The 16765-nt window shown below is 42.4% G+C and overlaps 1 protein-coding gene across 1 annotated transcript in view; it reads left to right on the forward strand.

Annotated features, from left to right (window-relative positions):
* The window catches only part of PHF20 (PHD finger protein 20), a 133221-nt gene that overhangs the window by 92926 nt on the left and 23530 nt on the right, over window positions 1-16765 (forward strand). The window contains exons 12-14 of the mRNA XM_082858219.1: window positions 13608-13706; window positions 14353-14517; window positions 15489-15667. Of these exons, the coding sequence (XP_082714345.1) occupies window positions 13608-13706; window positions 14353-14517; window positions 15489-15667 (443 nt within the window). The remainder of the gene's footprint in view (window positions 1-13607; window positions 13707-14352; window positions 14518-15488; window positions 15668-16765) is intronic.

A 16765-nucleotide genomic window follows, 5' to 3' on the forward strand; every position in this document is an offset into this window, starting at 1 on the left:
GCACATTTCTTATATGTCTAATAGAAAATATCTTTTTATACAGTTGGTATCATATGCAGCTTGCTTTTTTCATTAAAGATACCTTGGCCCTCATTTCATGTCAGCATAGATGTGTGGCTCTACCTCATTTTGACAGTGGCCATTATTCCATTGTATGGGTGTACTGGACTTTAAACATTTTCCTACAGAAAATTATGATTCACCGATTTTTTCACTCTTACCAAGTGCTCAAGCAAAGTAAACCTTCCTGAAGATTAATTTGCTCTTGTGTATGAATAAATTCATGCGATAAGTTCCTGGAGGCGGGATTTGCTTGGGAAAAGGGTATGCATATTTAAATTTCTGATAGATGATGCCAAATCACCTTTCAAAGAGCTTGTCCCAGTTTGTAATCTCCCACCAACTGGTTATGCACACCAGTTTCTTTACAATCTTATCAGTATTATCAAATTTTAAATTATTGCTAATCTGATAGGTAAAAAATATTGTAGTGACTTTAGTCTTTTATTTTAAAAATTCTGGAATATTTTAAATATATAGAAAAGTACACAGGATTATATAGAGCAAACATGTATGCATCTAACCCCCACCTACACTTAAAAAATGTTAACATTTTGCCATATTTCCTTCAGATTTTTTTAAGGGAAACAAAACACTAGGATGAGGTACAAACCCCCTGAATTGCTTTTCCTTTCTTTCCCTTTATGCTTTCCCCAATACATGCATATATGTTGAGAAATAATGTATAGTATTTAAAAAATTTTTTACTGGAGTATAGTTGATTTACAATGTTGTGTTAGTTTCTGCTGTACAGTAAAGTGACTCAGTTATACATATACATATATCCACTCTTTTTTAGATTCTTTCCCCATATAGACCATTACAGAGTATTGAGTAGAGTTCCCTGTGCTATACAGTAGGTCCTTATTAGTTATCTATTTTATATAAAGTAGTATGTATATGTCAGTCCCAGTCTCCCAATTTATCCCTCCTCTCCATATAGTATTTTCGAGTGTTATTAACATTTATATTGGTAAATGATAGAGTATTTTATGTGTTTTAAAAATATGTATAAATAGTATCATATACTTACTCTTTTGGAACTTGTTGCTTTTTGTTTAGCATTATGTTCGTCTTCATCCCGGTTGAAACCTGTAGGTGGATCTCGTTGATTCTTCAGCTGGTGTATTGTGGGGTTTTGGGCACGCCCATCCCCCCTTGTAGGTGTAACTTTTTTTTTTAAACAATAGTTATGTATGCCAGAGTTTATTTAACCCCTTCCTACTCAGGGTCATTGAGGTTTCTAGTTTTACACTTTTGTAGATGATGCTTCAGGGACTGCCTGTGTACACATCCCCTGTGCGTGATCATTTCTTTTGAGTATTTACCTAGAAGAGGAATTGCTAGATGGAAGGGTTTTAGTTAATGCACCAGAATGTACTTGAAAATGGTGGTTCTGACTTCAACATTCCTGTCAGCTCTGTGATTTGTCTATATCCCCACCAGCTTTTGGTATTATCTGACATAAGTTTGCCCAATCTTAGGAATTTGAAGTGATTATCTCCTTGTTTTTCCTCAAGGAGAAAAATGTTTGTTTTGTACTTTTTAGATGAGAGTCGTAATTGTTACAAACCTCCCCTGTTTCTGCTGGGCTCCCACCGCAGCGCCATTCTCGGACAGCCTGAGAGAGGAAACCGTGATGTGAGGGATTTGGTCTGCTCTGAGGACGGTTCTCTCTGAGCCCCTATCTCTGTGGATTGGCCTGGCTTGCTGGTTGGCTCTGGTCAGCTGACCTCTGACTTTAGTCTGCATCCTCCCCTCCTCCTTCCCTTTTCAGTGCTGTGGTGGAAGGAAGGAAGGAGCAGTGGTCGGGGAGCCTGAAGGTCTGAGTTTGAGACCCAGCTCTGCCACTCAGAGTTCTGTGGTATTGATTAAATCCCTCATCTTCTAGTATGTAACATGGAGGTTAAACTACTTGCCCCCCGAAAATGCTGGGAAGGTCGTTATGTTAGGCATTTAAAATTATTTTGAAATGTGCACACATGTTCAAAGCAGCACTCTTCTTAAGAGCCCTAAATTGGAAACAGCTCAGGTGTTTATTCACAGTAAATAAATGTGTGAAGAATAAATCGAGTAAATAAATTGCGGTGTCTTGATACAGTGGAATACTATACAGCAGTGAGTGAATGAGCTACAGCTATACCCACCAACATCTCACAAATATAATGTTGAGCCAACGAAGCTAACATAAACTCATATATATGATACGGTAGATATGTATATAAGGTTCAAAAACAGATTAAAATGAATCTGTTATGTTTGGGGTCAGTACAGTGGTTATCCTTGGGGGTAGGTGGATGAATGACTGAAAGTAGGTCAGGAAGGAGACTCCTGGGGTGCTGGGGTTCTGTTTCCTTATCCGAATGGTGATTATAACAGATAATCATAGTAATTGTCCGAGGAGGCACCTTGCCCTGAGTACAGGGTGGGTGTTCCCGCACAAGAGGGTGTGCGGACCTCTTGTTTGGTTTTGGAATTCCTGATTAACTATACTTGAGGGCCTTGATTTGTGTTGAGTAATATGAGCAGGCTTGGAGTCAGCACACCTGAATTTGAATCTAGCCTCCACCGCTTGCTTCCTCTGTGACCTTGGGCAAAGAACTGTGAGCTTCAGTTTCTCCATCTGTGAAATGGGGATACGTACCTACCTCAGAACTTCGTTACATTAAATGACATAATGTAAAATGCTTAGCACAATGTCTGGCCTACAGTAAACTCTTAATAAATACTACGTCTTTATCTTAGTGAAAACATTAACCCAGGCAGTCAGAGAGCTGAGTTCTAAACTCATCTGACCTCTGATAAGCTGCAAAACCGATAGGCAAGGTGTTGCCATGTTGATAAAATGAAGAAACCTGAGTGAGTGATTTTCTATTTTTATGTACTACTTTTGGGTCTCATACCAATATACCGACATGGGATTTCTAAAATTCTCTCTCAATACAGAAGGATCCCTTTCACTGGGGTTTGGAAGTCCCTTGGTGAATTGGGGAAATGTGCCTGACAGGTTTTAAAATAACAAGATCTGCTATGGGAATACTCGCCAGGCTGGCAGGGGTGGACAGTTACAAAATGCTTTAGGGGGAACAGAAGGGTATTTCAAATCCCTGTGTTTTAACTTGTTACCCCCCTGCTGGTCCTTTGTAAAACCAGTCAATTTGGCGGCTTAGTGTACCACACAGGCCCCTCACCCATGTTGGGGTATAGCCTGGTCATTCCTGTACCCTCTCAGATGGAGAGCAGGTTTGTGCAGCCAGGAAGGGACGTTTCCCCCCCACCCCTACGCCCCCATGTCAGGTGGACACAGACCACAGACCATTTCACAGCTCTCCCAGGCCTGATTGCTGAGATTGCCAGCAGTTCCCAGGCTGAAGCAAACTAGACCATTCATCTTGCTGTGCTCTAGCTGGGAAATTAAAAACCTGACCACTCGTCCTGCCTCTGCCACTCACCAGCAGGAGCCTCAGTTCTCACCATCTGTGAACTGGGGTCAGTAGACATGTTCAGCCTTCATCACGTCGCTGGATATCAATAAGAGCAAACACAGAGGCATATTCAGCATACTCCATAGGCCGCAGCCCTCCAGAAGGCACCCCCTGTTCCAGGCATTGCCCTCACTTTTTTCACATCAGAGTCTCCCGTTTCCTCATGGATTTGCTGGGTACTTGACTAACCTGATGACTAAATTTCTTAAGATTTGAAAGAATAAAACCAGCTAAACAGATCATCTGTTCTCTCAGCACATCTAGTTTTCACCTCAGCTTCTAAGAAAGCTCTTATCTTTAGGGGTGGAATTTCAGACAGTGGGGGGAGTTTAAGTGGGGAGATGTTTCAAGGTGAGACTCTGACACCAGGCAGCTTGTGTCCTAGTTCACAGGCAGTGTGAACTTGACGCTGTGCTTAAGTGAAAATCAAAATATTACAGAATGTGTGCTGCTTGGGACAGCACAATTACTGTACTGTAATTGAGGACAGTTATTTGGGGACAATTACTGTAAAAAAGTACTCCCTTTATGCCAAGTACTCTGATTATGGGAACTTGGGTTCTAATAGATTTCTCAGATGGAGATTTCTGGGGCTTCTGGTCCAGCAGGACCAGAAAACGCTCTGCAGAGATTTATTTTTTGGTCTATCCTCCCCAACCATTTTCCTGCTGGTAAAGTTAGGCAGGAGAAGCAGTTCTGGTCTGAAGTCCACAGACTCTATCTTAGTAGCAGTTCTGCTCCTGTTCACTTGTGATCTGAGCTCTTCACAGATCTGATTTCCTCCTTTCCAAAATCATGAGGTAGGACTAGGTATGAATGAGGCAGGGCTCTTTCATGAGGGGAGAAAAGCACATAAACAGTTACAGTGAGGACTACTAAGTTCTATGTAAAGAACGTGTGAAGTGTTGTGGGAACACATTCAGATTTTGCCTGAAGAGCAGGGGCTGGGATGTCGAGAGGAGGAGGTGACATTTGAGTTAGGCCTTAAAGTGTGAGGGTAGGTACGGGGTGAACCAGAAGGCAGGGGAATAGGAAAGGGATCCCTATGCTGGGAACAAGCAGAACAAAGTTCAGAGGCATTGAGAGGAACAGATTGTCATGGTTGTCTGTCGCTAAGGTACCCCTTCTGACTCTGGCCTGCAGATGTTTCCTTTTCGCTCAGCCAGGCCTTTAGTCATATAAGTTAATTTGGAAGGTCAGTTTAGATTTGCTTTTCCAAATGAGGTTTCATAGACTACCAGAATCCATTTAGTAAATTCTCTTCCAGGGGTGAGCTTAGGCTTCCTTGGTGCTTGTGTTTGATTCTGCATAGGTGAGTTCAGTCCTGAGTAGAGGTTTGCTGCAGAAAGAATATTTGAGGATCAAAGGGAGGCTCACCTGTGCTCATTACCTATTGTTACATCCATTTCATTCGTATTCTCACTCTGGGTAAACCTTGGCTTTAGGCCGAAAGGAGCCTTGGAGCACCAGAGTGGACAGTTCTTTGTATCTTTTCTTGTGGTTCTAGACTGGCCTTCTCACAGAACCGTGCCCTCTCCCCTTAAAGGGAAGGGAGAAATAGGAGCTTAATTAGGATATAGATTATGGTGCCTTAAAGAGAATACCAAAGAAGCTGGCTTAAGACAGAGGTTTATTTCTGTCTTTAGTCAAACTGCAGGCTCTCCACAGTGGCTCTGCTGTGGCTCTGAGCAGGTGTCCAGGTGTCCAGGGCCAGCTTCCTCCTGAGTGCCCCACCAGCCCAAGGTGTTGCTCTCTCTGTGTGGACTCAGATCGCTCACCACCTTGCCTGTCTTTCCGCAGCTGCGAAGGGAAAGGCGAGGCACGCCTTTTTCCTTTAAGAGCACAACCCGGAAGTGCCACACATCACTTCTGTTCATATCCCATATGCCAGAACATCTGTACGTGGCCACACCTCATTCAGGGGAAGCTGGAAAGTGTACTTTTTTCCCTTTGGGAGAAGTGGGTATTGGAGACTGCATGGCAGTCTCTGCCATATGAGCCAAGGTAGAAAAAGGCAGGGCTTGAGGGAGGGGTTTATTGGAGGGCCCCTTTGGGCCAGTGTCTGGGTGGGATCCATGGTGGGGGACTAATTGGAGATGAGGCTGGAAAGATAGACAAGGTGAGGGACTTCCCTGGTGGTGCAGTGGTTAAGACTCCACGCTCCCAGTGCAGGGGGCCCGAGTTCAATCCCTGGTCAGGGAACTAGATCCCACATGCATGCCACAACTAAGGAGCCCACACGCCGCAACTAAGGAGCTGGCGAGCTGCAACTGAGGAGCCCACATGCTGCAACTAAGGAGCTGGCAAACTGCAACTAAGGAGCCCACCTGCCATAACTAAGGAGCCCACATGCTGCAGCTGAGGAGCCCGAGAGCTGCAACTAAGACTCGGTGCAACCAAGTAAATAAATAAATATTTAAAAAAAAATAAACACAAAGTGAAATGATGGTGTTAGGCCATGAGACCATTTCCTCTGCTAGGTGGTGAAAATCCCTCCAAGAGCATACCCACGCCTGCTCTGCCCTTGAGTTGCCCTCCCCTTGTACAGGTCAGAACAGACTCCGGTCACTGCTTGTCCCTGGCATGTGGCAGTGCTCTGTGGTGTACAAGCAGTTCTCCCACAGGGGAGGGTGATGTCATTTTTTTCCTCTTCCCTCCTGGAAGCAGCAGTCTGATGTCCTTCTGCTATCGTAACATAGTGATCCGAGGGAGAAATAGGGAGCAGGCTGTATAGAGGGAGCAAGAAGGGCTCTGGTATTTCTCCTGATGGGCACCTGCAGCCTGAGGAGAGGACGAGTGGCCATCTGGAAAAGCCTTGCCCTCCTCAGGCGACAAGCTGCTCTCTGATCCAGAACCCTGACAGGAAGTTGCTCTTTGTCCAGCCAAGTCTGGGCATTCAGGAAGAAGCCCTGTAGCCAAGTGTCTGTTCTGTGGGTCATGGAACAATTGGCCAAGCTGTTCAGAGAGAGAGCTGACCACAGACGAGTACCACCTTCCAGGGAGAGAGTATCGCAGGCGAGATAACAACAGCTAATTTTGTGCCGGGCACTGTTCCAAGTTCTTTACTTGTATTGTCTTGTGTAATCCTCAAAAAAAAAACCCTATGAAGCAGGTACTATTGTGATGACTTTATGGATTAGAAACTGAGGTGCTGATGAAGTGGATTAACTTGAACCAGTATAGACACATCTAGCATGTAGTGGAGCCACAATTTGAATCTAGTTGCAGAACACGTACTCTCACTTTTAGGCTCTGCTGTCTTTTAGGATTCCATGGGAGGATGCCCTGGCCCTGGGCCCTGGGCCTTGAAGTGGGGAATAGGAGTGCCTCCCTGTAGGAGACTTCTGTGCACATGGGTAGTCCGAACGAGTGAGTGAGTTCTGCCTGTTGTCACCTTGTCTGCCCCTGTTCCTCAGGGACTCACCTGGGTTAGCTTAGTCCCTGCTGGGCAGTCCTCCCTATGAGCTCTGTCACCTACGGCCACATGTGACTTTACAGTCTTCAGCCAGAAGCCAGGGTGAGCCTATGAATGCTTTCTCTCTTCCCGCTGTGTTCAGAGAACACAGGTTTCTGTAGAACAATTTCCTAGAATATCTCTTCTTTTTATCCTCAGTGCTTACTCCTCTAATTGAAGCCTCAGGAGTGGACTCTTTAAAGCTTAATATGACCATATTTCTGACCAGCTGCAGCACTTGGGATGCTTTTAGTTACAAGTAACAGGAAACCCAATTCAATTTGATTCCACAGTAAAGGGGATGTGTTAGTTCACGTAATAGGGAAGTCCATGGGAGGTGTACTGCTCCAGGCCTGTTGGTTGTCTTATCATCTCACCTCTCAGTGCTGTTTTCAGGTTAAACCCTTGTGGTCAGAGGATGGAAGCCAGTATCATTTAAGACTCCATGCTGCTTCATTCAAATCTAACAAGAAAGTAAGATTTTAATAAACTTAGGACCAGAGTCCCGAGTTCGGGTTGGATTACTCCATTCCTGTCCCTGCCTTATGAACCAGTTGCCCCAGGCTCAGATTGTCTAAGCCTATGACTGTGACAAGGGGCATGGGATTACTCTTATAAGTTTAAGTGAGTGTGAAGTCAGTCCTGTCCAAATCCCTTAGATGCTGCACAGTGAAGGAGGGGTAGAAGAGATGCTGGGAGATATCCACAATTTCGGCTACACCCAGCAAAATCTGCACAGCCAGGGAAAGGGTGGTGGTGGTGTTGAACTGTAGAGCAGATCCATGCCCTGTGCTCATTTCCTGTATCAGGGACAGTGCACAGGGCCCACAACATGGCCCAAGTCCTCAGACCCATAGGTCTGAGTTCATCTTTTCTATACACCAATTTATATGGTCTTGCAGCTTCTCTGAGTTTCACTTCCTCCTCTGTAAAGTGGTAATCATGTTAAGGTATAGATAGATGTATTTTATGCAAAATTGAAGTCGATCAACTTGAAGTTGTGTGATATAAAAAGCCTTATGTATAAAATTTGAATTAATACAGATCCTACCAAATTGACAAAATTCATCAACCACATGATTTCAAAGCTGGTAGGCCAATGAAAGTGTGTTCATTATACCTTTATTTTCTGGAAATATTAGTCATGAATTATGTGAGTTTGAATAATGTAGGGTCTTCAGGAATCTTTTGTATGGAATGAACTTCACCATCCTTTTCTTAACTTCCTGTTGGGTTCCCTAAAGGTTGTGATGCTGTTTTATAAAATGTGAAATGCAAAAAAGATTGTTGTTGGAGAAGCCCAAAGGAACTACCATACTAGGTGATAACTGGGTATGCCCTGGCATTTGGCAATTTATATCCTGCATCTGGACCTTTCTGTCTCAGGGATCCAGAACCTAGGTGGTATCTCTTCAGCCAGTTCTGCTAGTGATTGGGTTAATGCTGTTAACATTTCAGGAAGCTAATGCAGACAGTTACTTTAGTTTGAAGGTCATTAAAACCTGAGTTTACAAATCAAAAACTGGATTGGGCAGTTGTTTCTATATGTGTGTGGTGAAGGTACATCAAATCCCATCAAACATTTGCTCAAATCCTTCCAGTGAAGTTACTCATAGTAAAGGCAAATTTCCTTGTAAAGCATAAAGTTTCATTTCTTCTGTTCCAATTTATATTTTATTTCCTTTTTTTGTCTTATTGTACTAGATAGGATGTCTAGTACCATGTTGAAAAGAAGTGTTGAGAGGGTACATCCTTGCCTTGTTCCTGATCTTAAGAGAAAGCATCCAGTTCTCACCATTAAATATGAAGTTAGTTGTAGGTTTTCTGTAGATGTCCCTTATGAAGTTGAGGAAGTTTTCCTCTGTTCCTAGCTTTCTGAGAATTTTTATCATGAGTGAGTGTTGGATTTTGTCAAATGCTTTTTTTTTTTTGCATCAATTGATACTATACATAGAAAATCCTAAAGATGCCACCAGAAAACTACTAGGACTAATCAATGAATTTGGAAAGGTTTCAGGATACAAAATTAATGCACAGAAATCTCTTGCATTCCTATACACTAACAACGAAAAATCAGAAAGAAAAATTAAGGAAACAGTCCCATTTACCATTGCAACAAAAAGAATAAAATTACCTAGGAATAAACCTACCTAAGGAGGCAAAAGACTTGTACTTGGAAAACTATAAAACACTGATGAAAGAAATCAAAGATCATATAAACAGATGGAGAAATATACCATGTTCTTGGATTGGAAGAATCAATATTGTGAAAATGACTATACTACCCAAAGCAATCTGCTGATTCAGTGCAATCCGTGTCAAACTACCAACGATTGGCATTCTTCACAGAATTAGAACAAAATTTACAATTTGTATGGAAACACAAAAGACCCCGAATAACCAAAGCAATCTTGAGAAGGAAAAACGGAGCTGGAGGACTCAGGCTTCCCAACTTCAAACTATACTACAAAGCTACAGTAATCAAGACAGTATGGTACTGGCACAAAAACAGAAATATAGATCAATGGTACAGGATAGAAAGCCCAGAGATAAACCCGTGCACATATGGTCACCTAATTTATGACAAAGGAGACAAGAACATACAATGGAGAAAAGACAGCCTCTTCAATAAGTGGTGCTGGGAAAACTGTATAGCTACATGTAAAAGAATGAAATTAGAACACTCCCTAATACCATACACAAAAATAAACTCAAAATGGATTAAAGACCTAAATGTAAAGCTGGACACTATAAAACTCTTAGAGGAAAACATAGGAAAAACACTCTTTGACATAAACCACAGCAAGATCTTTTTTGACCCACCTCCTAGAGTAATGAAAAATAAATAAATAAATAAACAAGTGGGACCTAGTGAAACTTAAAAGCTTTTGCACAGCATAGGAAACCATAAACAAGACAAAAGACAACCCTCAGAATGGAAGAAAATATTTGCAAACGGAGCAACGGACAAAGGATTAATCTCCAAAATATACAAACAGCTCATGGAGCTCAATATCCAAAAACAAACAACCCAATTAAAAAATGGACAGAAGACCTAAATAGACATTTCACCAAAGAAGACATACAGATGGCCAAGAGACACATGGAAAGATGCTCAACGTAACTAATTATTAGAGAAATGCAAATCAAAACTACAGTGAGGTATCACCTCATACCGTTCAGAATGGCCATCATCAAAAAGTCTACAAACAATAAATGCTGGAGAAGGTGTGGAGAAAAGGGAACCCTTTTGCACTCTTGGTGGGAATGTAAATTGATACAGCCACTATGGAGAACAGTATGGAGGTTCCTTACAAAACTAAAAATAGAACTACCATGTGACCCAGAAGTCCCACTACTGGGCATATACCCTACATCAATTGATATATTATTTTTCTTTTTTAGCCTGTTGATATGATGGATTACATTAATTGATTATCAGATGTTGAACCCGCCTTCCTTGTATACCTGGAATGAATCCCAGTTGGCTGTGATATATAATTCTTTTTATACATTGTTGGATTCAGCTTGCTAATATTTTTGCATTTGTGTTCATGAGAGATAATGGTCTGTAGTTTTCCTTTCTGTAATGTCTTTATCTGATTTTGGTATTAGAGTAATGCTGGCCGTGTAGAATGAGTTAGGAAGTGTTCCCTGTGCCTATTTCTTGAACAGTGAAGGCCTTCCTGTCCTTAGAATCTTTGCATTTGCTGTCCCTGGCCTGGAAGACTCTTCTCCCAGATTTCTGCATGTTTTGTTCTCTCCTTTCAGGTCTTTGCTCAGATGTCCTTTTCTCAGCGAGGCATTCTCTGACCACAGACTGTTAAAATTGCAAATCTCCCCTTCCCTCATCCCTACTATCCCCCTTCCCTGCTTTATTTTTTCCATAGCACTAATCACCTCCTAAAATACTATATGACTTACTTGCTTTCTGCTCCCACCCACTAGAATGTAGTTCTGTGAGGGCAAGGGTTTTTGTCTTTTTTTGTTCATTGCCTTATCCTTCCCTCCTCCCTAGAATGGTGTTTGGAACATGGTGGATGCTCAGATATTTGTTAAATAAACGAGTTTAAACCATGACTGATAATGTGGTTGTAGCCATGCGAATGTGCAGAAATGAGTTGTTCTGTTTCTATTCCTGAGGAAGACTGTTTCCGGGATCAGAGGAAAATTAAATATTGTTGATAGCTTTTATGAATGAAATTTAGGAGGCATTTAACCATGTTTTGTTTATCAACTGCATGACTTTGGCTTAGTCACCTTATTTTTGGGGGCTCTGGTTTCTTAATCTTAGAAAGAGTACTTTTGTAAATTAGACTAAGGTCTTTTCTAGAGTTCTTGTTTGTTGAACTTTGTTTCCCAGTTGCAGAGTATTTTAACAGGAAGGGAGCTTAGAGACCCTTAAGTCCTATGTTCTTTAGCCAGTAGATTAACTTCTACCTGTAGAGCCAGGCTTGCCAGCTGGGGGATGCAGCCCATCGTCCTCTCGTACAGTTCCTGGATGCCTGTTTGGGAGAGGGACCTCGGAGCTAGTGCTGACTCGGTGCTGGAGAGCCAGATGAACCTGTTTTTAAATGTCTGTATGATCTCAAGCAGGTGTCATCACCTCACCAAGCTTCAATTTCCTCCTCTGTGAAACTGGAATGATATACACAGGTGGTTGTTAGGGTTAAATGAGATATTGTGATATTTGCACACAGGTGCTCAGTTAAAGTCAGTTGAACCTGACTGCTTATCCTACCCCACACTTGCTTTGTGATCCATGTTGTTTCTACATCAGAATCACTTGGAGAGTGTTTTTAAAAACACTGATGCCCTTGAAAACGTTACGCTAGGTGAAAGAAGCCAGGCACGAAAGGTCACTTACTGTATATATATGAAATATCCAGAATGGATAAATTCATAGAGACAGATGCAGATTGGTGGTTGCCAAGGGTTGAGGGGTTGGGGAGAATCTGCTTAATGGTAAGTGGTTTTACTTCGGAGTGATGGGAATGTTTTGGAACTGGGGTAGAGCTGGTTGCACAGTATTGTGAATGTACTACCTGCCACTGGATTGCTTTCTTTTTCCCTCCCTCCCTTCCTTCCTACCTACCTACCTACAGGTTTATTGAAGCTTAATTGTTGTTCAGTGGACTGCACATATTTAAATTGTATAATTTGATGAGATTTGGGATATATATATATACCCAGCCATTACCATAATAAAATGGTAAACATATCCATTACCTCCTGCAATTTCCTTATGCCCCTTTTTAATTCCTCCTTTCTACTCCTCCCCCCTCTCTCATCCCCAGGTAGTCTATTCTGCTTTCTATTATATAGATTAGTTTTCATTTTCTAGAATTTTATATAAATGGAATCATGCAGTATGCATTAGATTTTATATGGCTCCTTTTACTCAGCATACTTATTTTGAGGTTCACTTACGTTACTGCATATTATTAATAGTTTATACTTTTATTGTCGGAGGTATTCCATTGTATGGATACACCACAAATTATTTGTCCATTCACCTGGTGATGGACATTTGGGCAATTTTCATTTTGGGAGATTACAACTAAAGCTGCCGTGGGCATTCATATACAAGTCTCTGTGTGGACATAAGTTATCCTTTCTCTTGAGTAAATATCTAGGAGTGGAATGGCTAGGTCACAGGGTATATGTATGCTTAAACATATCTTAACACCTAAAAAGTAAGGCATGGTCGAGTATTTGAAATGCTACAGATATGTTTGATAAGATAGAAGAAACAACTGGATTTTTGCAATGGTTAGGCTGTTATTAACTTGAAAACTACAGTCTCAGTTGAGTGGTAGGTGGGAAGCTTTTTAGAGGGGAATTAGGAAAACTGAATTGAGAAGTTTGGCAGGGAGTATTGATAACTTAAGAAGTTTTGCTGTGAAAAGTAGCAGAGAATGAAGTTGTGGTTTTTGGAAGGTGTGAATTATTCCTTTTTAAGTGGATAATTTTATATTATATGAATTGTACTTCAGTTGTTAAAAAAAGAAGAAGAAAGAAAAAATAAATAAATAAAAAAGAAGAAGAAGAAGAATCAAGCAAACAAAATCCTGATGTTCAGGTTGCACCTCAAGCCAGTTAAATCAGAATCTTTGTGGGTGGGACCCGGGCATTCACTTTCTAAAAATCTCCTTGGTGATTGCAATATGTAGCCAGTGTTCAGGAGTAGTGATCTAAGTAGGGTTGGCACATTTTTTTCTGTAAAGGACCAGGCAATAAATATTTCAGCTTTGAAGGCCATAAGGTCTCTGTCTTTACTCCTCAAATCTGCCACTGAAGTGTGGCAGCAGCCATGGTCAACATGTAACAAATGAGCATAGTGTATTTTCAATAAAACTTATTTATAATAATAGGCAGTGGGCCAGAGTTTGCCAGCCTCTGGTCTAAAGGCTTGATGATAGAGAAGGGGCTGCAGAGCTCTGAGGAGGATGGAAGGTGACCTCCCAGGCAGAACCAGACCTGGAACTCTGTTCTACTGACCATTTTAGTTCTTCACATTGTGCATGCTTACTTACTTAAGCATAAACATCCCGGCATTGAAAACAAAATGTTAGAATGCCAGTACTTACACTTGTATTTAATTCTAGCTGCAAAAGACAAGGAGAAGAATAAAGAGAAGAAATTCAAAGAGTTTGTGAGGGTGAAGCCAAAGAAGAAAAAGAAAAAGAAAAAGAAAACCAAACCTGGTAAATTTTCCCCTGGGACGTTTCACTTGGATTTCCTTACTGTAGGTAGGGAGGGGTTGCTTCTCCCCAGTCTTGGCCTCTGAGGAGAGGAAGGCCGGCATGGCTTTAATGGAGCTTGTGGGCTCAGCTCACCCCAGGTGCTGCAAGGCCACATTGGCATTTGGAAAGCCCTCCCTCTTGCTGTGTTGGCTGGTGTGCTCTGTCACGATGGAAGCGCCATTGTAGGAGAGGATATGCAGGTGAATGACTGTATTTTTCTGCACACACATCTCTGAACCCTTTCAAGAAAGGATTCATTTCTTGAAAAGCGTGTGTCTAGCCCCAACAAAAATGCTGATTTTTAAGAAAATCAGTGTTCCAGTCTTGGGAGCTAAAGGGATTCCACATTTTATTCTCAAAGTATCTTCTGGCTTAGAAAAGCAATCTTATCAGAAAAAGGGGAGAAGGGTGATGGTGAGGAAGAAGCTTTTTGTTTTGAGGTTTTTGGAGGTAGCTAGAAGTATTAATCCCTAAATCTGTTCTAGCTGAATTGCTTCTGAGCATTTGAGCTCTTTGAACAGCAGAGCTGTTGGTTGGATGGGGTTGATTCTGGAATGCCCTAGTGATGTCTGAGGGTACTAATTTCTTCCTGATTTTGTTCTTCCAGAATGCCCCTGCAGTGAGGAGATCAGTGATACCTCCCAGGAACCTTCTCCACCCAAGGCATTTGCTGTCACCAGGTGTGGATCCTCACACAAGCCCGGGGTCCATATGAGCCCACAGCTCCATGGCTCAGAATCTGGAAACTACAAAGGGAAAGTGAAAATGTCCGGTAAGGAGGCTCTGCTGGCTTGATCATTTGTACAGCACGGAGGTCTGAGAAGGCTGGATTTATGTTGATATTGTAATCTACTCTCAGGACTTCTGCAAGTAGTCTGTTAGGTCTTTTAAACAAGAAATATATCAAATAAATAGGCCATTAGCTGTACCTTCCCAGAACTTCCCTTCTCTCCAACTTTGGTCTTAGTAGAATGTCTCTTAGGTACTTCTAAGCCAGTGTGTCTATAACCAAATCCATTATCCCCCAACTCCTTGCACACCTGCCCCTCCTGTTCCTCCATTTCTTGTTGGTGGCCTCTGCATCTAACCTGGTTGCTCGGGGAAATCTGAGTCAACCTTGAAGTTTTCCCTTCTTTAGCAACTTACAGGGTGATTGTGAGTTTAAAAGTAGTTAATAAGTATATGGAAAGTACTTAGAACAGTGTCTGGTATAGAATAAGTGATCAGTAAAGGTTAGCTGTAATAACCACTAATCAGGTACCAAGATCTAGTGATTCTGGTTCTGATTATCCCTGGAATCTGCCCCTTCCTCATTCCCCACTGTTTACAGAGTTTTAAAGGTGGCTGTGGATACAGACTGGGCTGTAAGCCAGGTCACAGCTGGATGGGGTGAGGTCAGGGAACACGTTTGAGTCGTTAGGGATGATGATCTGTGTGGCTCATGTGGAGTTGCAGTTTCTCTGCCAGTGAGCTCTGCGACCTTGAGCAGCCATTGACCTTGGGCTTCACTGTCAGGAAAATGAGGAAATGGAGTTCAGTTCACTGCCGGGCAGCACATATCATTCGGGCTGTTAGTAGATGACAGGCCTGAGGAACAGATTGGAGTTCGCGTTTCCCAGCTCTGTGAAAGTTCACAGAGGAGAAGTTCTGTAAGGTCATTTCTACTCTTGACAATCTAGGGTTTTTTAAAAATCTTACAACTGTAATTTTAAAAAGTGACTGTTGTTTTCCCTTTCTTCTCAGAAGAAGATAATCTGAGTGACTCCTCCTCCGAGAGCTTTCTTTGGAGCGATGAGGAGTATGGCCAAGACGTTGATGTGACCACTAACCCAGATGAGGAACTTGATGGGGAGGACCGTTACGATTTTGAAGTGGTCCGCTGCATCTGTGAGGTTCAGGAGGAAAATGACTTCATGATTCAGGTAGGTGGAGCTTCCAGGAGACACAAGTATAGAGGAGCACAAACTGGTCCTTGGAGGGAATTTTGAGGGAACACAGTCTGAGGCCAGCAGAAGTAACGTCATGTCAGAAGCCCCAGGCAGGCAGCACTGTCGGCAGCAAATTGAGCTTTGTTTACTGACTCAGCTTCCTCTGCATCTCAGGCTGGTATAAATAGCCTGTGACTGGAATGAGAGAGGACTTGAGGGATCACTGAGTCTAAACCTCTTATGCTCTGCTTGGGCCAGCTGGACCCGCAAATGGGAAGGGCCTTGCCTGCGGTCACACAGTGAGGAGTTGAACAGTAGGGGCCCAGATCTCTGGAGGGGCAGTTTGATCTTCCCGTGCATCCATATCTTCTCTCTCAGGTGAAGTTTCTTTATGGCCTAAAGAGATGGAGGCCAGTTTTGTAACTTGTCTGTTTCTTATTCTTCATTTTCTTGGCATTTGTATTCGTTGTCTCCATTTCTGGGATGTGCCTGTTGGGGGGCCTCCCTGCCTGCTTGGGGAGACCATCACTGGCCAGCACCTGCTTGCCTCTGGCCCTTCTCTTGCTCTTAATCACAGTTCTGGTGGAGGTGGCTGCTGCCTGGCTGACTCCAGGGAACCTGAGTTTTTTAAGTAAGTCATGTTTATGTTGGTTAGAATTCTTCTGGGAGTTTCTGGGTTTTTTTAATAGCCTTCATGGCAACCTCTGAGAATTCAAGATACACAAATGGTCTCAAATAGCTCCTCATATTTATGACCTTTAGTATGCATTAGGTCAGTGGTTTTCAAATCACTTTTTCAGCATCACAACCCCTTTCCCTAACGGACTCTTTTCACAGAACCCCCAAATGTGTAACAGATAAAAGCAGTAGTTTGGGAAGCTCAAAATGAATAATTTTCACTTCTAAGTTCAAAAATGTGAATGGCTGGCCTCTTCCCATGAGCTCTAATATGCAGGTGGGGTCGTGAGCGGTGGTTGCCAACCTGGAGCATTTCAGTGGCTCAGTTGTTTTCTTTTTTTTGTGAGACAAGCTTAATGAACATGGCCGTTGTATGGGGACTTTTCCTAAACAGCATGCTGTGTAGTCACTTTG

The sequence above is a fragment of the Leucopleurus acutus genome (assembly GCF_964270905.1).
Source record: "Leucopleurus acutus genome assembly, chromosome: 16".
Classification (NCBI taxonomy): domain Eukaryota; kingdom Metazoa; phylum Chordata; class Mammalia; order Artiodactyla; family Delphinidae; genus Leucopleurus; species Leucopleurus acutus.